This window comes from Glandiceps talaboti, chromosome 8, assembly GCF_964340395.1.
Source record: "Glandiceps talaboti chromosome 8, keGlaTala1.1, whole genome shotgun sequence".
NCBI lineage: Eukaryota > Metazoa > Hemichordata > Enteropneusta > Spengelidae > Glandiceps > Glandiceps talaboti.
This window is the reverse complement of record NC_135556.1, coordinates 11,389,177-11,414,022: the sequence shown is the minus strand read 5'-3', so window position 1 is coordinate 11,414,022 and position 24,846 is coordinate 11,389,177. Positions and strand designations below refer to the sequence as shown.

Sequence of the window (24,846 nt, the reverse complement as noted above, 5' to 3'; positions counted from 1 at the left end):
AAACCAATCGCTGACGAAGGTTTAGTTCGTATAAATAATAACATATACACTAATATTATAAATCAATATCGTGTCCCATAATTTTAAACACAGGAGGGCGCTATTTAGGTCATCCGAGGTGAAGAATGAGGTCAACACATCATTCACGTACTTGTTGTCGAAGATACGCCTAACTGCTGACATTTGTAAGACCGGCTGTCATGTATTTACATTGTGTTGTTGTCTCAAACGAGTATGACTTGCACATGTACTGAACGCCCTTCCCCCCCCCCGTAAACACTTAAGCCAATATTAATAACGATTCCCCCTCCCCGAACTTTTTTTTCTTCATTTCTTGGTAACAGTACTTATTTTATGTCACATGTTATCATGTGTAAAGACCAAGAAGAAATAAAATTTCACAATAACAAAATACATCTGCAATTTAATGAGTTAGGTTTTAAATTCAACACATGGTAGTCACCTATTTCCATTCTGCAATAAAATATCAATATAAATATGGTTACTGCAGGAACCACCCAAACTTTTGAAAGGAGATGCGACACTCACTGGGAGGAAAAGGACATCATATCAAATACAACCCAGAAGCTGATACTTCATATTAGGATTATTGTGTGTGTGCACCCAACCTGGAATCTATTCAGATCTAATGTCAGAGGCCCAGGAGTGCCTGTCAGAATGTAACTATGTAATAAATTGTGGGGGGGGGGGGGGGGGGATAATCATAATAACGGATGCCAGATTTTAAAATGAGTTTCATTACTTTTCTTTATTTCTCCATGTTTTTTTATGTACAGCCCTTAATTAGAAACCCTCTCAAATAAACCATTTTATTTCACTTCATTTCAGAAAACATGTTCCATGTCACAAGTAGAATTTCCTAATTCAACAGGTAGGACCCTCTCACTGGATTATTTAAGATAATGTGACAGGCAATGAAAAAACTGGCAAAAAAAAAATCACTTCACACACTAAAACGAAATAAAGCTCGTTCACTAATGAAAGCAAGTCGTGAAAGGTATGAGTTGACACGTTAACTTTGCTGCAGAAGATAAAAAGTTCTATTCCATTAAAACATGAAATGTTTATTTACAGAATGTGTAGTCTTACAAAACCGAGACTCTAGTGTTGTAGTCTGAACTGGTAGGTGGGATAGATACAAATATAGTTGTAATATTACTTCATATCATGCACATGTATTGCACTATCCTGCCGAGGAGTGGTTGATGTAATAATTTGCATACATATTTGCATGACATTAACATATCATTTGCATGTACAGGCAATAGTGCATGTTCCATCAGATTCGCTCTCACACTCTGATCAGTTATGAAGCCTTGAAAAAAAAGTGATGATTCTGAAAAGTAAATGTAACAAACTAAACTGTGGATAGTGTTCCAAATTTTCATCGACTTCTGTAAAGTTAAAGGCTTTGCCTATTTCTACTTGCATATATTTATGAAAATAGTAAAAATAGGTGAGTCAGTCTGAAAACATAACATGTGTTTACATCATACTATCAACAAGTACACAGTTGATATTTTAGAATACAGGTTTATCTGTACATACATACTATGACAGTGACACATGTGTACACATTACTGGGACAAGCCATTAGCCAAGCAAGTGGCCTTGTTATCAAAGAGTACCAATATTTACACATGTGATGATGGGCTCTTACATAACACAAGTAAACAGCTGTAAAAACCTCTATTCGACCGTCTGCATGGACTGCAATTGAGGCAAACCTTATCTTCGTCTTATATCAGTTGTTATCAATTTATTAGGCTATTATAAGTAACACTACAAACAGCTTTAGAGATGCAAACAACTTTTATGACACCCGTTTTCGCCAGGCAAGCCCGCAGGTTTGTTGCACTTGGACCGCTAATGGTTTGTGAATGTCATGAAGTGTGGCATGCCCGGGTTATTTACACGAGTGCTTGCAGGGTACTCTGCACCTATACCTTCATTTGCATATCATTTGCATGCAGGCATGCAATGTTTTCGGTATTCCACTGCAGTGAAAATACCACAAGTATGTGCGTGCACCAGTGAAAGTGATCTCTGGTACATATGTAATAATGTACACTATAACAGAATAGCGGCTACATACCCTTGGTAATATAAAGTACTGGTATCGGGTGGCGTGGGGTGGGGTGGAGGGTACCATGCAGCCAAAAAAACTGGGATTTCTAGCAAGTCACCACTGGAATAAAGTACTGTGCGTTGTAGATTAAATTGAGTCAGAGCGTACACGCTGATCAGAGGAGTGGGGAGTAATAAATGAGAAACTTCATCTACTCCTTAAAAAAACAAACTTAATAATATACTTAAATTACTTGTTGAGGTGTAAACGTTATCTGGGTAAATCACTTCAGAACCTGTGATAGGTAAATTGTGACCAAGCTCTTGAGTCTTGTAACTGCTGATAAAACATTCTTGGATATAACCAGTTCATAAAAAAAGAAAAATCCTATCTACATCTGCTCTTCATTTCACAAAATGTTGTTTGTTGTGAATATCTGATTACTGACATTGCTTAGCAGAGTTTAAGTTTCAGATTTCATCCTCAATGTTATGTCTTTTTTTCTTTCTTGACTTTGACTTTTTCTGTCTTCCTTTGTTTCCTTGCTGTATTCTGAATGTAATACACTGCAAAAAAAAATGTAATGAAATTAAACAAAATATATCAATGTATTAATAAGAATAATAATTCTAGAGAAGTTTCTCTATCAATTGGCATGTTTGCTACATGTTCGACAAGTTTACAATATGATATGACATATTTGCTATATCACTTGACAAGTTTGATATGTCACATGCAAAGTTTGCTATATCACATGGCAAGTTTGCTATGTCCCATGGCAAGTTTGCTATGTCCCATGGCAAGTTTGCTACATCACATGCAACATTTCTCTATATATTGGCACATTTGCTACATGTATGACAAGTTTACAATATGATATGGCATATTTACTATATCACTTGACAAGTTTGCTATGTCACATGGTAAGTTTGCTATATCACTTGACAAGTTTGCTATGTCACATGGCAAGTTTGCTATATCACTTGACAAGTTTGATAAGTCACATGGCAAGTTTGCTATATCAGAATTGATAGAGCAAATATGAGAATTGATACAAATACAAAACAAATCAGATATATGTAACTGTACTCCTATTCTTAGTCTTGCCCTCAATATAACATAGCTTGAGTACAAAATCTATCCCTATTACAGTCAGTCTACTGGACTTACGTTTCTATCTTACAAATGCAGGAATACTTTCTATTTTGTTTCAATCACATATTAAAGTTGCCGTGAAACCTAAACATTCAACATTTGTTGTGAAGCTAACAAGGAACATAACATCTTTCCTGTACCTGTTCATCAAGGATATCCATCAATTTAGCCTGGCTGCATGTAATCCCAGCTGACTTCAATTCACTGCTTAACACTGTTAAGTCAAATGGCTGCAATATATAAATAAAAAAAGTAGATTATATAGACATTTATTCACAACATCAGCAGATATATGTATTTATCAATATTATCTTTTATGCAGTTTTGTCATCTTTGATGCTAACTCTGAACAGAATTTGTTTAAAGACTCATTTCTGCCAAACTTAAAACTTTGCCAATATACATCGATTAGTGTAATTATAATAATCTCTGATAACAATCTGATGGGTGTTCAGTTAATTTCCATGCACTTTTGTCTGAAAACCATAGATAAAGGGTGGCCATACTTAATTCTATGTTTTTCATCGTAACACCTAAAAAATGATGACTCGGTCAGCCATAGGAGGGTATGAAAAAAACAAAACCTAAACATGGGTTGACTTTTCATCTGAAAAATCTCTAATCATGGAGTCGATAACATGGGAAACCTCACCATGCTTTAGTAATACCTCCATAGTAACAGAATAAAGGTAATTGGCTGGATGATTGTGACTGGAAATCCCTAACAATGGGTCTGTTTTTGGATTATACAAGGGTAGATATTTTGAACTTGGGTCGCACATCCCCATATGAAAATGTGAGGGTAATAAATTATAGGGATGGGGGGGGGGGGTATCATTCCTGGTTGGATATTAGGATATTGATAACCATCAAGAGGGAGGGAGATCAGAAGTGATACAATAACTAGATATATACTGCTGCTACCTACTGAGGGTGAAAACTCAACAACACCTGACACTAACCTCATACATGAGAATTTTCTTATACCATGTCACGTTATCTTTGATGTATTTCTTAACAAGTGTTGCCTTGTCTTCTTCAGCTGCCTGTAAAAATATTCAACAAATATGACTAACATTTATTATCTATGACTATGAGGATCATAGGGTGTGGTCAATATAACAATTGATTTACATTTTAGACTCAAGAATCACAGGGTGTGGTCAATAAAACAATTGATTTGCATTTTAGAAACACAGCCTACAGATGTTTAAGATAATTTTACTATCGATTGCATTGACCCTCCCCGTTTAAGGGATTACCGATTTGTTATATTCAGTTCACTAAGTCTAAGGTTTCTTCTGGGAATTGAAGGCATAATTCCCAAAGTATATATGGATTAGATTAGATCTTACATGTATTTGTTCAGTTAGGGTAAACGCTGGATATCCCTGGCGCCATGATCAATCTCCAACTGTTATCCAACCTTGACAAAGATTCTAAAATCATCTCAACTCACATTTTTTTTACCTCTATCATTTTAAGGACACCATAATTGGCAATGTATTATATTTCATAGTGCTATGACTCTGACATAGTTGTAATATTTGAACATGATGCACGACTACCAAAATATCAAACACATTACAAACATTTTTTTTTAAATTCCATGTTGGCAACTCTCTGACTGATTGTAAATATTGAGGTTGCACTTCAGTAGAACTGACCACAGATTTTAAATTAAATTGATATTTTCATGAGTCTGCTTTGAAAAGTTAGATAATCCTAAACTAGACTAGAACATACATTATTGGAAGCTATTCATAGAAATCACACAAAGCAGCTCAATTTTTTTTCCATTCATATAACATCTATTATAAACAAAGAGATAATTCTAACCTGCTGTGAGGCTGTGAGATCACGATCATCATCACCATCACTATCTGCTCCCTCCTCCATTAAAATGCTTTCTCCAAAATCATCACCACTTTCTGAGTCACTACATGTAAAAATTCACAGCAAGCATCATTTAGAGGACAGCATTACTCACAAAACAGCATATGCATTTGTGTTGTATAACAACCCTTTTGTTGTACAATGTACGTATACAATAATACATGTCTATGACCTTTAATTGTTTATAATTTATTCAAAATGGCGTCTAGTCATGAATATTAAGTAGCTGCATTCATACATAGCATTTTCAGGGTTGAACATGGAACTACAAATTAATGCACCGTCTGAGTTTTCAGAACTGTTCAAGAACATATAAAAATATTAAGATCTCTAAGTTCATACCACCAATGGATGGGTTTAAACTAAATTTCTGAGATTCAATTTTCCTGAATATTGTGATTACTCTATGGCAAATAAATAATGCACATTTACAAGCTATTGTGCTATCATTGCATCAGAAAGAGAAATGGTTTGAAAAATGGCATCAAATATCTTTTTCTGGGGTTGTAGATGTCATTTTAGTATGCATATCCTAAAATAATATGTCAACAAATCATTAAATTAAATATATATATTATGATACCTAAATATTAGGTTTGAGTTCTTCTAATAGCAAGTGACTGTTAAGTTTACTTCAGCAAGTAGAATACTCCAAGGAATTTTTTTAATGTAGCAAAAAGTTACCCTCAAATTTTGTTTTATACATGTAGCAATAATTACCCTAAAGTGTGTACACGCAGCTTGTGCCCTCCTACCCATTAGCCCTTTAAATGGTCATTTGCATGAGAATTTGGTATTTATTTTGGATTTTGAATTGATAATCAACTGTACTATTGAAATGAAAGAGAGAAAAAAATACAACGTCTAGGGACAAAATAAAATTCTGGTGAGGACCAAGGACAGTAGTTCTTTCTGAACTAATCAAGGTTCAAGGCCCTGACTGACATGCTTAATATAATGTATTGCTGGTTACACTGTTATAAAAAATAAATATATACATAACAAATGATCTTTATATACACACACATCACACTCATAGAAAAAAAAAAAAAACTAATTATACATTCATACACACGCTAAATATTCATAAACTATGTTTTCCTACTTGAAAAAATCAATGTAACATAACATATTACAAATCTTTGTTTGTAACTCAATACATTGCAAAACATTTTTAAATATGTGTAAAATGTTTGTTATTGTACATACTATAACAAACTTTTTGCATCTTTTTGCAAATTTAATAAACAAGATTTTGGTATATGTTATTTCACATTGTTTTTTTCAAGTAGAAAAACAGAGTAAAGTTGTTACATAAATTAAAATTCCCAAATAAATACCCAATTGTAATCCATATGACCACTTTAACCTTACCTATCATCTGTGGTGTTAACTCTTTCAGTTGATGCATCAGATTCTACTGTAACTCCTTGGTTGCTTGGCTCATCTTTACCATTGTTGGCTTCATCTGTGGTTGATATACTTGCACCTATTTCTCTGTCAGTTGACATGCTAGCAGCAGTGTCTGTTTGTTCCTTTGATTTTCCTGTGTATAGCAGTAAATTAATGATATGAGAATTTTCAACATCACAAAAATAAAATAACTGCAGCTGTCTATTATTTGATAAAGTGAATATATTTCTAGGGGAAATTTTTAAGTTGGATTCCAAAATGAATCAAAATTACCTTGATGAGTGTAATCATATATGGTCTTCAGAATTGTGACTGCCTTCTTTCTTGGCATTGCTCGCACTCCAAACTTATTGAGTTCTCCCTAGAAGAAAAATATATTATTATACGCTGAGTGACAATGGCTGGGTTTTTGTTCAGAGTGATATGTTGTTGATAGCAAGTTTTCTGGGTTTTTTACTAGGGGTTACCAACCAAATGTATAATATCTGATTGGCTGGCTCTCATGCAAGATTTGAATAATTGTTTTCTAATTGGCTATCTCTTTGGCAAGATTTGAGCATTTGTTTCCTGATTGGCTAGCTAACGTCTTTGAACCATTGACTTCTGATTGGTTAAGTCTTTGGCAAGATTCAAACAATTATTATCACATACATACTTACATACATACATACATACATACATACATACATACACACACACATACATACATGCATGCATGCATACATACATACATACATACATACATACATACATACATACATACATACATACATGCATGCATGCATGCATGCATACATACATACATACATACATACATACATACATTCATACATACATACATACATACATACATACATACATACGCACGTACGCACGTACGCAGGCAGGCACACGCATGCATGCACGCAGGCAGGCAAACAGCCATCCATCCATGCGTGCACACGCACACACACACACACACACTCTTCAGGTGCTGAAACATCAAAAAGTTAAACCAGCAGCACAAATTTAGTATTTCCATTTCACTGCTCTACATAAGGTAAAAACATGTAATAGTATTTGCGACGGTCAGCTCAATTTCATAAAATATCCATTCCACTTATTAAGGTACCAGGACTTTCAGACTAAACATATTGAGCTGTGTTGTCTTACCTTTAGTATCGGTGTTGTCATGTCACCATAGTCAGGCATTGGTGTAATTGGACCTTCCGGTGTCTCAGAACTGACATCAGGAGTGACTACTACTCCAGGCTCTGTAAAACTGGGTGCTTTGGGAGTAGAATACTGACTTTGCAATGGTTGGTCATCCTTCCTCTCAACATCTAAAATGTCTGCCAGAATCACAAGATGGAGGAAGAGACAGATGATTGAAAAATCTGAGGATCTTATACTCTTAATATAAATGTTCACTATATACATTGTCAGGATTGAAATGGTCTTGTTGGCATCTTTCAATTATGTTGTGTTAAAAAACCCAACAATTGATAGTGTTTTGTAAAGGGTGATAAATATGTCAAATCTACCTTCAGTGAGAAAGAGACAGACAATTTAACCAACTTGAGAGACTTACTTACATTATTGCAAACAATGATATAAATGATCCTGCTTGTCTTCTATATTTCAGTTACTAGTATGTTGCATTATACAAGGCCATTGACTGTGTTTTTGCTATGGCCAGGTTTGAATGATATGGGATTTTGCACGTCTGAGAAATCACATAATACAATTGCATACATGGAGGCACAGACACATGGACACATGGACACAGACTGACAGACAGACAGTCTCTTGTAATAAACACAACACTAGTTCTTACCGTTCGGATTGGTCCAAATTAAACTATCATCTAGACCATCTGTTATAAAGCTACCACCAAGACATTCATCCTGCACTAAAGGTCCTGTAGTATTAGCTTCGTTTATTGCAACCACTTCTTCAATGTCATCTGATGGGCCATCATCCTGAAATTTGCGCAGAGTGGAAACGTAACAACATCATATATGTAAAGCAGGAAAAACATCATTGCTTTAAAGGCAGTAATTCGTTTACTGAATTGTACATGATGTCTCTGACATTGGTTACCAAGGTAACCTGACATGGGTTATCATTACAGTAGAATGCACATCAGAAATAGACTCTCTAAGTTTTGCTGTTACTTTATTCAAACCAACCTATTCCTGGTTAAAATCATTTTAAAAACAATCAGGGTCACTGTTTAGGTCAAAATAACATCAAACTTTAGGAATTTTGGAATCCAATATGGCCGCCAATTTTGGAAAACAAAAGTTCGGTGATTTCCTTGAAAACAACATCGTAAACCCTAAAATTTCTTTTAATATTGTATTTCAAAAGGATCAGGAACAAGCACAGTTTGGAGAGAATTGAAGAACTTTGATTTTCAAGGAATTTCTCACCTTTATAATTAACATTCAACTATGAACTACCCAAGTTTATTTGCTCACCTGTTGAAGGGTGTCATTCATTATACACATATCAACATTAAAACCACCATCATCCAAGAAGTCCATAGTACTGTCATCAAGTATGTCATCAGCTTTTTTAACCTCTTGACTCTCTTCAAGAATGTCTTCAGTTTTACTATTACCATCATTCTCTTCAAGAATATCCTCACTTGTACTATTCTCGTGACTATCTTCAAGAACAAGAATATCTTCAGTTTTGCTATCCTCATCATTCTCTTCAAGACCATCAGCAGTTTTGCTATCCTCGCCATTCTCTTCAAGAACATCTTCAGTTATGCTATCCTCGCCATTCTCTTCAAGAACATCTGCAGTTTTGCTATCCTCATCATTCTCTTCAAGACCATCTGCAGTTTTGCTATCCTCGCCATTCTCTTCAAGAACGTCTGCAGTTTTGATTTTGATATCACCTTGACTACTTCCTCTATCCTCAACTATCATATCTTCATCATCTCTAATTTCTTCAATGCTGTCATCTATATCACCTCTTTCGATTTTTCCAATCCCATCACCACCATTGCCCCTTTTGGTTTCTTCCCTCACATCATAATCATTGTTACCATGGTTACCTTCTTTTGTTATTTCCTTCCCTGAATCATCACCACCATCTATGTTTAATTCAACTTTTTCCATTCCATCATTACTGCCACTACTGTCTTCATCAGTTCTTTTCTCAAAACCATCCTCACTATTGTTACCATGGCTACCATTCACATCACCATCATCATCACGATGACTGGTTTCATAACTCTTAGAATGCGTTACATCAGATTTAGCAGTGTGACCTTTGACATCTACTGTTGTACATGCTTGGATAGATTTCTGACTGCTTGACATGAAACAGTCTTCAAGAATTAAAATGGGAGTCTTCAACAGATGTTGCAATGGACCAAATTTAGGGGACAGGCTAGGTGATAGACTTACACTGTGAGACTTTCTTTCCGGTGTTAGTGTCTTGGATGCATACCTCTGTGAACTAAGAGACTGACTTGACAAGCTGGCTCCGAAGATCGGTGACTTTGAACCAGCTGCTTCTTTGCTTTCCGTCTTTGAGCTGGCTCCAAAAATGGGTGAGCCTGAGCGAGCTGCTTCTTTGCTTTCCGTCATCTCATCATCAGAACCACTGCTTATGACGATTTTATCCTCTTTCTCTACATCTTCCATTTCAACATCATCTGGTGAGGATGGAGAAAATTTTGACATGTTCTCCTTGCTACTGTCGGAAAACTCAGCTTGGTTGATATCTTGTTCGTGTAATTTCAGTCTTTGTTTACATGTGCGTTTAAACTTTGGTGATACTTGTTGTTTTGAAGATAAGGCTGCTGATGGCAGTGTTTCTTGCTGCGATGACAATGATGATTTTGATTTTGTCGATGGAGATGACACTTTTCTAGGAGATCTTCCTTTTTTCCTTTTCCTTGCAATACGCGTTCTAGTGCTCAGTACTTCAGGTGTCACTGAGAATTCATCCTGCTTTGTAGAGGACTTAATATGCGGTGTGCTATCATCATCATCATCATCACCAAAGAGCTCTGGAGTGACAATGGTATCAGTATCTACTGATTTTGACCGAGTCGATATCGGAGTCTCAAACAGACCAGAGTTATGTCTTGTGTTTCTCACACTTTGGTGATCTAGATGAGCTGATTTAGATAAACGTTTGCATCTAATCATACCTTCGCTATCACAATCTCTGTCTCTATCAGCATCTTTCATACTGTTCGAACTATGACTTTTAATTCTTGCAGACTGACGTTTCCTGTTGTACTTCCTCTTGGTGGAGCTATTTTTCTTACGACTGTTCATTTCCGTGTTATGACCTTGCGGACTTCGACCTTTAAACTTTGTAGTCTTTGCATTTGACTTCTTTGACCTTGACCTTTGTGTTGCAGCCCTTTGTGTACTCATGTATTCGTATACATTATCGAGTTCTTTTTTGAATTGTTCAGAATCTTCATCATGGTCACTTGATGATGCGGAGGGTTCTCGTGAACTGTTTTCACCTCCCCAAAGTGAATTTAGCAGATCATCTACATCTTTTTCAACAAATTCTTTGTCCTCTCTCTTCTCATTCTCCGTCTCTGTTGTATTAACTTCATCATTTGAATGACCCCATCCATGTATATTGGACTTCTCATCTAGTATTTCATGGCATCTCTTTTGTAAATCATAAATTTCGAACCTGCAAAAAATTCACAGAAATGAGACGGTTCCATCATTATTGACACAGAAAATTCCTTCTTTGTGAAGAATAGTACATGTGGGTAGGCAAGTCATAACATCAAGCTACCCCCTCCCCTCTACTTTACCTACTTTAAGAGTGGATGGAATGGAATGGAAACAAGAAATAAATAGAAAATTAAAACCCCCACTGGGTTGTTGGTGGCCAAGTGGTTAAACCACTTGCCTCTTACCACTGCGGTCGGGGTTCGAACCCCATTCAGGGTTCGATTAAATTTACCACGCTGTAAGTAAGAAGAGTGTCGTTCAGTTTGACTCTACCGAACAACGCAGGTTTTCCATGGGTACTCTGGTTTCCTCCTGCATTAACACTGAACCCATGAGGGATGGCCCTCACTGGACTTCTTGGGAAGTGTTTATGCTTAAAGAACTATCCAGTATAAATAAAGATTATTATTACCTTTCTGCAAGTTGTAAGATAGACCCAAGGCAGTGTACTGGTATGTCTATTTTAGCTGAGTAGATAAACTTTAGGACACACATAGCATCATCAAAGGACACATCAGGCCACTGTATATGGATCTTTCCTTTGCTATGGTGACCTTTAGCTTCTGTCAACATCTGAAAGTAATAAGCATCATAATTTTCACATTTTTTACCAGATAATAATCTTCTTATAAGACACACCCTTTCGAGAGAGCTTATTTGTGACAGTGTGAATAGGCACCAGTCTATAAACGAACAAACATTACATTTACTCATGAAATGATGTATTAAATGAACATTTCTACTAACAGTCAAAAAATTTCATCCAATGACACCCCTAATGCCATGTGGCCTTTAACCTCTGATCTACCTGTGCAAGAGCCTGACATCGTGACCCCAACATGAAGGCATGGCTATGAATAGTTTGAGCTCCGTCGACATGAATAACAACATCACTGTAGTCTTTGCAGTTGACCATAGCTGACATATCATTCACCAACTGCTGCTGGTAATGACTCTATACAAATTAAAATGAAAAAAAAAATACATCAAAAACCCTTACACACAAAAAATGGATAGCTTTTCCATGAATCATGGCTATTACAATTAAAATCAAAATAAATTATTTTGTATTTCTTTGTCAGTGACTGCACATTTGCTTTTCTTTTCATTCTAAACTTTCTGTACTGCTAATGTATTAATTTTTGACAAATGTGCCTTACAAGCCCGATGGAATGGGAGAAATTACCTTGAATCACTGTAATAAAATAATCGACTCTATTACTACTACTATAAAACTTACATAAACTTGACTTGTTTTATCAGCAACTTGTATCGGGGTCTGTGTTTTTGATGGGGATGTGATGCATTCACCTTCTTCGGCAAGGTCTGCTAGCATCTGTACAGTTCTACCAAATGCTTGTGTACTGAAGTCTTCATCAGTGTCGGCTTTCCTCTAGAATAAAACCACACAAAAATATGAAATTATAAGTATTGCAAAATGTTTTCACTGTGTGCTGCAACAATCGTTTATAGCTTTTGTATCAAGTGTAAACGTATACTATTTCAAATGCTTTACGAGCCCAAAGTGAGATTGCTCTAGTAGTCCGTCTTGGAATCTGCAAGTTGTCAGTTCAATTCAAGCCTGCCACTGGCATTTCTTTCTGAATGGCTACAGTCCCTGTACTGGGTAAGATTCAAAAAAGAAGTGTGCTCTAGTCAACCCAGCTGTATACATGTAATTGGGAACCTGGTATGACAGAGGACATTGATCCCATATGATTCAATGGCTGCAGCTGTACGATTGCATGTATTCTGGGATTTGTGAAATTCAAAAAAGGCCATTGTGCTATTCTTGGTGTACTCCAGTGGTAATAATTTGTGAAGTGCTTTGAGAAGGGTGTTGGAAAGTGCTAGATCACTTCTTATTATACACTTACTGCCTGGCTATGAGGGCACTAGTAGATGTATATTACCACGAGGGCTGTTATGCAGCAGCTTTTTCATAAGGCTGAAAGCTGAGGGAAATAGTTGCTACATAACAGCACGAAGGATAATATGACATCTGCTAGTGCCCGAAAAAGGCAAGGCAATATGCTGATGTCTATTATCCCAAGAACTGTTATGCAGCAGCAATTTCCCGAGGCTGAAAGCTGAATGAAATAGTACAGCATGAAGGGTAATATGACATCTGCTAGTGCCCAAATATGGCCAAGCAATAACCATTTTATATTGATGTCTATTACCCCAAGGGCTGATACGCAGCAGCAATTTCCTGATGCTGAAAGCTGAATGAAATAGTACAGCATGAAGGGTAATATGACATCTACTAATGCCCAAATAAGGCCAGGCAATAAGTATTCTATAGTAACAGATAAAACCTTTTCAAATCATCTACTAACAACAAATTGTCTACCAAATCAGCATGTATATCATATTACTAAATTCAGTAACAAACTAGTAATAAATCTTAATCAACAACATACACACCTTGACTGGTGTTCTCCTAGTACTCCGTTTCTTTTTGACTGGTGAAATGACCTCTCTCAGGTCATGTACATAGAATCCTTCAGCTGCATTACTTTCTGGATCATTCTCTCCAGTCAGCTTCCACAGTTGTCCTCTATCCTGTAAACACAATCCATATAATATTGTTCCTCAATTTAACCAAATGATGTATTTATTTATTCAGGACGATGTTGAATGCTCATAAGTATTCCAGTTTTTCCTACACGTGTCTGCATAAAATGATCACATTGATTACTTTGATCTACAGAAAATGTTATGACAACTTGTGGCAAGGCACTTTACAGCTTAGCTCTGGATGTATTGATAATTTTTTTTTTTTTTTTATAAAGTCTTGGCTGGTTACATACTTATATGTGGAAGATGTATCCCTCAATAATATATTTTATAGTCTTACAGCAGTTTTAATCACATTTCACTTTTTAGAATGGATAAACAGAGAAGCTAGGTGATACAGTCTATGCCTGGCATTTCGCTGTAACAGTAATGTATTCAAACCTAGATTAGCTTACGATTTCCCCCAGCAATGTTCTACCCAACTTAGATGTATCTACGTCCATCACCAAATCCATCCCTTTGTGATTGGCTGATCGTGTCTACTGAAATGGGTTCATTTACATTTATTGTCTTCTCAGAGTGGGTAAAAATTCAAAACCAATAAGAATTTTTACCTTCTTTCTGGCCAAAACCTTCACTAAGTAAAAGACTGCTAGTGAAATGCTAGGTGTAAGGGGCAAAGGCGATATCAAAAATACCGCCAATGGCGTTGTAGCACAACTGTAGTTATTAAAAATGTTTATCCATATGCTAGTCTATGCTAACAATAGGTGTTTATTTGCTGAATGACTATCCATTTGTCTATCCAACCATGTCGCTATCTTTGCAATATACGTGATCATTTGGCTGTTGCTATGGGCGTGGTCTTGTTGCTAGGAAAATTTACATACATTTTTTGAATGTTTATTCAATTGTCTATTAAACCCTGTTGTTATCTTTGTGAAATACACCACCGTTTGGCTGTTGCTATGGGTGTGGTCATGGTTACTAGGGTATTTGCATACATTTTTTGAATGTTTATTCATCTGTCTTTCTATTCCTGTTGTTATCTTTGTAATATACGTGATTATTTGGCTGTTGTTATGGGCGTGGTCTTGTTGCTATGCAAATTTACATACATTTTTTGGATGTTTATTCAATTATCTATTAAACCCTGTTGTTATCTTTGTGAACTACACCACCGTTTGGCTGTTGCTATGGGCGTGGTCATGGTTGCTAGGGTATTTGCATACATTTTTTGAATGTTTACTCACTTGCTTACCAGATGATGTTGTTATTTGACCAAAATATACTGCCATTTGGTTGTTGCTAAAGGGTGTGGTCATGGTCGCTAGGGCCAATTTTGTCAAAATGTTTTTAAGAAAATCTGCAGAATAACAGTTTCAGAAACATCTCACCAAGTTTCAGACTAATTGACCAAGTACTTTTTGAGATATAAGTTTTTGACCAAAAATGAACATTTTTACACCTAATTTGCATATCACTCATGGAATCATGGTATGCTTAATATTTCTTCGTCCATACATCCCTAGATACACTCCCATTAAATTTCAGCCCAATCTGCTCAGTAATTTTAGAATTATAGATTTTTAACCAAAATGACACATTTTTAGCCCTAATTTGCATATCACTGATGGAATCATCCCGTCATGAACAAATCTTACTTTACACCCCCTTAAGAATGTTCCCACCAAATTTCGCACCAATCTGCCCAGTAGTTTCTGAGTTTAAGTTTTTTGACCAAAAATCACATTTTTTGACCCAAATCACACACCTGTGATGCGATCATTTTGATTTGAACAATTTCCCAACTAGACACCCAAGGTAATGGACCTACCAAATATCGTGGCAATCGGTTCAGCGGTTTTTGACTTTAAGTTGTTTACACACACACACACACACATCCACACACACACACACACACACAGACAGAAAGACAGATGCCGGGCGATCCCTATAGCACTACTGAACAAGTTCAGTTGTGCTAAAAATCCAAACACAGCTGCGTTCTTGCCTAGGATAGTGTGGGGTTTGATAAGCATCAATTTAGCGTATGAAAAAGAACAAGACTATAATTGTGTTTAGTTTGATAAAACATTACACAAATACAGTGTATGAGTAGAACACTTTACCTGAGATTCTCTACACTTCCTATGAAGTCTGCTTCTTTTCATTGGTGGTGTGCATGCAGCTTCAAAATTTTCAAATTCACTCTGTCATGAACAATGGAAAATTAGCATTACATCGACAAAAGTAATTATCAAACATGAAAAATATAACTATTCTAACCATAAGTATTATTGTAGTAATAATATGGTTATAGCAATGACAATCGGTAAATAAAGACTGTCATTCTTTTGTAAAGTTGCAAAATGTTTTATTTGGAAAACAATTTTTCTTGAATGGATGAATATTTAATATATTACAATCATGAAAACCTGGAACAAAAGGTTGTCTGGTTTAACAAAAATCTTACTAACATTGCTACATTTATCGTCTTGCCCAAGATTTTTGATAGCCAGATGATACAATGTAGCAATGTTGGCAAGATTTTTGTTGAGCAAGATGATGAAACGCAGCACTGTTGGTAAGATTTTTGATAGCCAATTGATACAATGTAGCAATGTTGGCAAGATTTTTGTTGAGCAAGACGATCAAACGCAGCACTGTTGGTAAGGTTTTTTGTTGAGCCAGATGATACAATGTAGCAGTGTTGGTAAGATTTTTTGATAAGCCAGTCAATACAATGTAGCACTGTTGGCAAGATTTTTGTTGAGCCAAATGATGAACTGTAGCAGTAGTAAGATTTTTATTGTGCCAGGTGATAACACTTCAACCTTTAATACCTCCTACACAACAACTAAAAATGACATTCCTGTGAAGTCCTTCCAACATTTTTAATCATTATATAATATTAAACCTCTTAACTTGTAATAATAATAACAACAATAATCTTTATTCATCCAAATAAATTTGAAAGTTTTGGTCAATGGTCGCCGCAAAAGCAGCACCTTAGTGTTGACGAAGATGTAGTACTGTTGGTAAGACTTTTGTTGAGCCAGACAATAAAAATATAGAGGTGTTTAATTTTGTCAAGACAGATGATATTTTGTTTCAGGTTTCATGATTTGAATTGATTTTTTGTGTTTATAACCTGGCAATGGTCATACAGATTACTGGATTTCTCAGTAAAGTCATCAATATTTGGTTGTAACCTACTTGTGTCAGAATAGAGGACACCTTCTCGGCTAGCCCTCTCTTGATCTCCTCCTGTGATTTCAGCAGCAGAGGTGGTACAGTTGTAAGTCTGAAAGGTAAACACATAATTTTTTTAACATTTTTTTTTAAAGATCTGCTAATCAAATTTATTAGCTCATCAACACCGTACAAGAAGCATGTGCTAGATGTATCTGTTTTAATGTGTGCAAGTCGAGTTGTAAATGTTTGAAAAGAAAATATGGAATTTATACCCAGGTCTTTCTATGTCTGAATACTTGCTCTGTTGCATGCGCATACTACCGGTAGCGCTATTTGCATTGCAGTGCATTACCAAAAACATTGTTGCATACCTGCATGCAAATGAAGGCAGAGTATTATTTTTACAGAAATTTGCTTTTTCGGATAAACATATGTAATAATAACAGAACCCCATATTTGCACTCGTGTTTGCAATGTTTTCTGCTGCCCTTTCACTCACTACACTCATGAAAGTAATGCTGCAGAGAACACTGCAAGCATTCATGTAAATACCCCGAGTACACCACACTTGCACTTGCATGTGATGGGGTTGTCATAGTACTGGTATGAATATAAAACACACTGGTCAAATATGATATGTTGTGTATATATCAAGCAATGGGCAGACAGGTGTTGAAATCAGAAATGACAGCAAAGTATACCAGGACCTTGGTGAAATCCAACTCTGGCAAACTTACAAGAGAACAGACTATTTGTACATGTTAAATCACTTACTTATTCTTGGCACCTCTTCTACCCCTTCTCCGCTTCCCATACTCTTGTTCTTGTTTGGACAAAGATAAAGACATTGCTCTGGCCAAGGCCATTTGTTCATCTTGAACACTGGAACAAGAAAAAATATTAATACATGAATTAAAAAATCATACACTTGCGCAATTGCTTCTGCCTATTTCAAGTTTTTCGTTCACCAGCTCCGTTTGATACAACCACACAGAAACCAATAAGAAACTAAATGTTCTACACTAAGATAGTAAGATTGAAATATCTTGCTACATTTTGTCTATTATGAAATAAACTATTGAAACGTACTGCTACTAGACACAGCCATGTGGGTGCCAATGTTTTGATGTCTGCATTTGATATCTCCATGGCGGCATGTTACGGAAGTTCATTCCATTTAGACCAAATGTTGCAGGAAAATGTATTCATTCAATTTGGCTACCTTTAAATATAACATGTGCAATTTCTTCTTGGCTTCTGTGTAGTTGTAACAAACAGAAGCGATGAATGGCAGATTTTAAAATGATCCATTCTTATTATTAGCATATACCGGTAGGTGACTGGAAGAATACAGGTAATAAATTGTCATTTATACAACCCTAATTATAGATATTTGTAACATCAACTGTGACTGACCATAATCGCACACTTTGCCTCATCCACATCATGTATTAGGAATAGATAAAAAATTGCCCTACAACTTGTGTTAACTTGGGTACATGTCAATTTATACATCAAATAACTCATTTGATAATAAAATTTTATACATGTTTCAAGAAACCAAACAGTTGAATGTACAGCTCTATAAAGGTCTGGGGAGAACCCTGTCTAAGGTGACTCATCACCCCAGATGTCTTCATAGGCCCAAACAGTTTACACAAAGAAAAATGTGAACATCACCTGATTTAGAATTCATAGATTCAAATACAATACACTCAAGATTGAAGTAAGTTGTGTGTTTCCAAAGACAGCATAAAAACAAAAGTGTGTGAAGTTAGAACTAATCAGGCTACATACCTTGTGGGTGGTTTTATTTTTCTTGACTTTTTGGTCTTGGTATTCTGTTCTATTGGATTACTACAGTGAAAGCAAACATTGACCATAAATCCAAAATTAATATTAAACAACTATGTGTGACAGTATGTGACAGTATAAAAATTGCACAATCTGAAACAAAGTCAGCAGAATGTTTTCGTAAGTTGAGAATGCAACCAACGTTTGCCATGAAACCATAGCAACTGATGATTTACTCAAAGACAGTACTAGTACTCAACCTCTCATGATCCAAAAGTTGCCCCTGAACAGCACTCCTACTGGCCAAACTGTAAATCTTTTGTCTTTCTTGTAACTGGGATATGGCGTATTAAATTTGCAAGTTTAGGGCAGGGCTGTAAATAGACACAAGAAGTTTTTGATTATCTATCATAGCATCTAAACTTTGTTATTTTGTGAGCTTACCTAGTCTCTGATGAAGGCTTGGTTGAAACACTTGTATCCCCAGGAACCACAGACGACACTGCCTGCTTCTGTTGTCTTATCATTTCCATAACTTTAATTGTAGAAACGTTGTTCTTCATCGCACATTTCTTGATGTGGACTTGTGGTACCTGGTTTGTTAAAAATTTGAAATCTGATCATCTCATACATAAAGAACATTTGACAGTGCTATGTTAAAAACACAATGACAACATACATGTACACTACCCCCGGGTGCAATAAAAGTACAACATGTGTGTACATATTAAGCAAAGTGTATGAAGACACACACTGTGGTACATAGATTCAGAAACCAAAACACATGCACATTTTTAGTGTTCTCATCAGAGCTTATAGGATTTTGGAAAATATCATTACAACAAATCAAAAGCAATTGATAAACATAATGAAAGAGCTTATGTTTGTGCAAATTAGCCAATATGCTACAAGAATATCCTGGAGATAACACTGCACATGTACATATATACTACTATATAAAAAAACATGTGCATGCACAATGTGCATGCACATTCATACACACACATGCACACATGTGCACACAGACACACATACATACACATACACATATATAATGTATACATACATATTCCATACATACATTACATACATACATACATACATACATACATACATACATACATACATACATACATACATATGCATGCACACAGGCAGACAGACAGACAGACAGACAGACAGACAGACAGACAGACAGACAGACAGACAGACATACAGACAGACTGACAGAGTTTCAACTTACTTTCATTGAGTGGATGTTCTTTCCACAAATAGGACATCCATCACTTGGACCAGTACTACTTTCAACACCTCTTTCACTTATGATTTCAAACAGACTCTTCCTTCCTGGTGGTTTGCCTCTTGGCCTATCAGTAGTTGAAGTTTGTCTGGAGGAACTACCATCAATACAACTATTAATGTGAACAGCCCTCCTCTGTTCACTCATGTGTGTCAGATCCTTCTCACAAATCTGACATGTGACCTGCTCTGATGATGATGTCATCAACACAGCACTCTCCTTTTTACTTGTCTTGACAGTTTCCAGTCCTTTAGGGGTTGGGAAACCATTCCCACCTGAAATACTCAAATCAATGCATCTATTAACGTGTTGGCTTTTCCTCTCAGTTGTCATGTAAGACAAGTCTTTGTTACAAATCAAGCACACACATTCTTCGCTTGAAACAGATTCCTGGCTTTCACTCTGCTGTATTTGTTTGGCCAACTCTGCGTCTTTCCTTTTCTCAGCTTCAATTTCTAGTCTTTCTTCTTCTTCTATATGTTTAGCTAGTTCTGAATCGTTCAATTCTGATGTTCTCTTTCCTTTCAAGGGGCTATAGACTGTGAAAACAAAGGGATAATGAAAACATCAATCAACAGTGATACACATAAGAGCCACAGTCTAAGGAACTGTGAGAGCTAACAACAGAAAGGAGCATTTAAGATTGCCATCTTGTAAATATTGCTATCTTGGTATAAAGCAGAATATCTCATGAATTTTTTTTACAAATTTTTAAAAAGAAAATTCCATATTTGTGGCAAGTAATTTTGCCCATTAGGAGTTGATTGAAAAATGGTTTCAAGTTAGGGGGTTCTAAAACCTTAACTTCCTCTAATCTTCCAACTATTTTTCCTTCACTTACAGTTTTTCACAATGAACTAGATGCATCATTTTGACCACACACAAGTAATCAATATCAAACTCAAATTGCACCTAATATCCTTTGCTCCAAAATGGCTACTTTATGAAATTTCAATAAAGTTTTCATTCCACTGGCTAATATTTTGCTTCCCTCTGGCAGCACTGAGTTTGACAGTACCGAGAGTACAAGTCTCTATTTTGCTACAATTTCATGCACCCCATGACCTAATAAACAAATGATACTGACCTTTTGATCTTTTTACAGAACCAGAAGTCACGGTTTTCCGTTGCAGTGAATAGTTACCATGGAGACAAGTCTTGATGTGAGCTTGCATCTCGTTGATCGACGAAAACACATCTTTACACGTTGGACAAGTGTGACCTCTACAGCTCTGTGCAATGTCATTCTCCGTTTCATCGCATACTTCTTCTGTTGGAACTCGTCTTCGTTGTGAGCGTTTCTTAAGAAGTGTTTTTGTAGACAGCTGCTGCTTCTTAGATGGACGACCGGGACCTCGTTTCTTTTTCACGAACACATCCTCGAAATCGTCCTGATCCTTAGGACTCATGAATATTTCTCGGAGTTGAGTTTGTTTGTTTGTACGTCTGGCTCTCCTGAGTACTCTTTTAGCACAAATTTCAGCAGAAGTAGGTGTACTTTTTCTGCCGTCTCTGTTTTGTTTGTCAGGAGTGTCGCGATATCCTCGGTCACATTCAGTTGTTGGATTTCCTTTATTGTCTTTACTCAATGGTTTATTTGAACTACAGTACGCTTCTACGTCTTGCATAGAAAACACTTTTTCAGGACTGAAAGCGGTGGGCAGTTTATCCAGTACAATCTTAGGCTTTTTATTTTGATGATTCATGATTTTATTTACAATTTTTTTGTCTTTGTTTTCTTTTTAGTGTTTTTTTTTTTAACTACAAAGGTTTATATCTACAAAAAAAGTTGCAACTAAAAAATAAGGAACACTGTTTTTAACTTTTCTCCTGTTCAAACAACTACATTTTTCCTTGTGCTTGCTGTCTTGCCTCTAACTTTCTTGTTCTTTCGATGTTAGCTCGGTCAACAGATTCAAAGAATTCCTCTCTGGTTTCTCTGTGCTCTGCAGCCTGCTGCTCTCGTATCTCTTCAACCTCAGGCCAGAAAGAATGCCTTAAAAAAAATATATGAAAGAAGCAAACTTTTTATTACAGTAAATTTATCAAAATAGTCACAAAAACATACTCTATCGAGATCATCAATAACAATATCCATTACACCATGCACGAGCCAGGTTGAACAAAAAATATGGAATATATACTCTGGTCATTCTACGTCACAACAACGCAGGTTTATGTCACGACAATGCATATCTACATCATAGGTTCTGCCGTGTGCAAAAAACGTTCAATTGCCATTACTTTGACTGATTTTTTTTTATATTACTGGCGATGGTATAATTATATTATTCCCCAACATTATTCTTCATTCAGCCGGAAAATACTCATGACCTAAGGGTTGTCACTATGAGTCACTACAAAGGCCCCTTAGGTCACTCGTATTTTCCTTGGCTGAACGAAAAACAATGTTGGGAATAATATCTAAATGTTACACATGCAAAATGTAATGTTTGGACATCAACACATATTCTTTCTTGCTCCGAGACATTTCAAACACCAAGATAAAATATCTACTCTACGTGTTTGTCAATGCCTTGTTTTAATATTTTCATATGTAAATAAAATCAACACAGTCACTACTTCTAACTTTACGACTGATTTTTTTCTTAAATACTCTGTTTTGCAAAGATGTATGTGTAGTTTTAATGAACTTTCGAATTTGTATCCTGAGATTGAGATTCATTCTAATTTAGGTACTTTTAAAGGTCTTGTTAGGTCTTTTCAACTTAACCCTAGGCCTTAGTTAGCAATTTTTTTTTCTCTCTGTGTTGTTCTAATTTTGATGTCAATAACTTCACCTGTATGTTTGTACTTGATGTAACTGTAGTAAGTCTTATTGCTGTATTTTTAAGGAGCCTGTAAATGGGACGTGCTCCCGTTGGTTATCCTGGAAATAAAATAAAATAAAATAAAAATGTACAGTATCACTAATGGATATGTACCTGGATAGGAAAGCAAATCCAAAACCTCCAAGAAGTGTTCCAAAGATAATAGGAAACCTCCAACGCATGAACTTTGTGACTTGAACCATGCTGGACTTTACATGCAAGATGATGTCTGCTCTGAAAATAAGAAACTTTTGTAATAAAAATCAAATGAAGCAAAGATATCATGAATAAAAAAATTTAGAAGGCCGTGAAATTTGTCAAATATTCAATATAACAGACGTACATTATACATTTCCAAAATAAAGTGAACAAAAGTATGAAGGGCAGAACACGCAATTGAAAGCATGTCAAGAGTTGTTAAGCAGGTTTGAGAGTCTTAGCGGAAATATAACATAAATGGAACATGCATAGCAAATTTATCAAAGCTGAAGTACAAAATAAAATAGCAGCCTCTTGAATTCAATGACTGACTGGTACCATTTGAGTGTCAAATACATAGTTATATAACTTATATACAAACTTTGAGAGATATAAAGTATTGTTTAACCCTTTAAAGCCTGTTACCCAAAATTTAGGGTCTACATACAGAAACCAAGGGTTAAACACATTGTAGGTGGCCATTTATCTACAGTATGAAGCCTAATTAAAAAAAATTGTGTGGTTCCAGTTACACTCAATTTTCGAATAGGTGGGGTAGGTAGATTTTCATTTTCTGTGTGAGTGTCTAGTTCAGGTTTTCCATTGTTTTCCAAATGGTCTCTGTGTTGTTTTAATATTTCTTCGTATAAGATGTACAGCCAATACAGATTGGAAGAACAGTTTTTATGTTGTCTTTTTAAGTTGATGTCAGTTTCTGCATCCACTATTTCTTGTAAGACTTCACAATTTTTGCAATTTTATTATTTATTTTCTCGAATACCTAAAAAAGAAAATTTAGGATCAGCACTTGAAATCTAGGTGGGGTTGGGTAACGGAAACCAAACAATTATTTTTTGTTGTTTTTAATTCTCTCGCTGTATAGTTTCACTGTCAATTAACGAGTAAGATATAATATGTCCAAAAATATATTTGTTGATATTTGGTAAATAAAAAAATCGTGCTTTCTATACATATAATTCGTTACCTATTTATGTTACCATGTAAAGGTCGTACACTCTCTACTCTACATAGGAACTACGGTATGTTAACTCAAGACTGTTGTGTTGAGTTTCGGTTTCACTGTGCCTTGCAATTAATATTTATTTACAACGTGTCAGGCGCTGAACACTCCGAGTGTTTTGTTATGTTTCATTCTTGGTACAGAAATTCTGGCGCCCTTTCTGTATATTGCACACTACGGTACCCAGTGACCATGGATTGGTGATAACAAATGGACGCGAAGCTTTGCGAATGTGGACCTTGTACATGTGCCTGGCCATTATTTACAACCCTTAATCACGCATGGCGATATGCATGATATGGCGTAAAAAAAATACAAATTTTAAGTTGGGTAACGTTTTTTTTGTTCTCCTAGATAGAATTTGATATTTTCTCAGATAATTTCTACCATTATCTGTAGATAAATTATTTGACAATATGGCAATATATCGTTGACGATGTATGCACACTTAAAACGCGAAATTATGTGGTGTAAAATAGTCTTACCTTTGCTGCGTCCGCACGATGTCGCACGTCAAGTACGCTTATTGACCCCACTGTAACCTTTGCCATTCGACCTGAATAGCGCCATACACGACAAAATGTTGAAATGGACGATGTTTATGTGGGAAGAAACGCTGAGCCTTGGCAACAGCCTTATCACACGAAGCCCTAGACATTATTATTCCGCTATACCTGTATGTTTTACTAAAACCAAACAAAATAAATACTTAATTCTAGGAT

The 24,846-nt window shown here is 35.9% G+C and overlaps 1 protein-coding gene across 1 annotated transcript; it reads right to left on the bottom strand.

Annotated features, from left to right (window-relative positions):
- Positions 1-775: 775 nt before the first annotated feature.
- Positions 776-24,660, bottom strand: LOC144438810 (uncharacterized). Its single transcript, XM_078127987.1, has 22 exons — positions 24,610-24,660; positions 23,020-23,139; positions 21,162-22,070; positions 20,018-20,613; positions 19,219-19,367; positions 18,778-18,837; positions 17,755-17,862; positions 17,002-17,089; positions 15,915-15,995; positions 13,690-13,827; positions 12,503-12,655; positions 12,071-12,217; positions 11,675-11,835; positions 9,016-11,215; positions 8,370-8,514; positions 7,706-7,884; positions 6,827-6,914; positions 6,515-6,686; positions 5,084-5,183; positions 4,207-4,290; positions 3,385-3,474; positions 776-2,655 (listed from the first exon to the last, which is right to left on the bottom strand). Exons 3-22 carry the CDS (start codon positions 21,778-21,780, stop codon positions 2,560-2,562), a joined length of 5,454 nt encoding a protein of 1,817 aa, XP_077984113.1. The 5' UTR covers positions 21,781-22,070; positions 23,020-23,139; positions 24,610-24,660; the 3' UTR covers positions 776-2,559.
- Positions 24,661-24,846: the final 186 nt, after the last annotated feature.

Coding starts and splice junctions, on each gene's coding strand:
- LOC144438810 (XM_078127987.1), bottom strand. CDS start 21,780: ATGAATCATCAAAATAAAAAGCCTAAGATTGTACTGGATAAACTGCCC. Junction 17,090..17,754: donor AGAAGAGGTGCCAAGAATAA/GTAAGTGATTTA, acceptor TTTACCTTTCAG/ACTTACAACTGTACCACCTC. Junction 12,656..13,689: donor CTAGGAGAACACCAGTCAAG/GTGTGTATGTTG, acceptor GTTTTATTCTAG/AGGAAAGCCGACACTGATGA.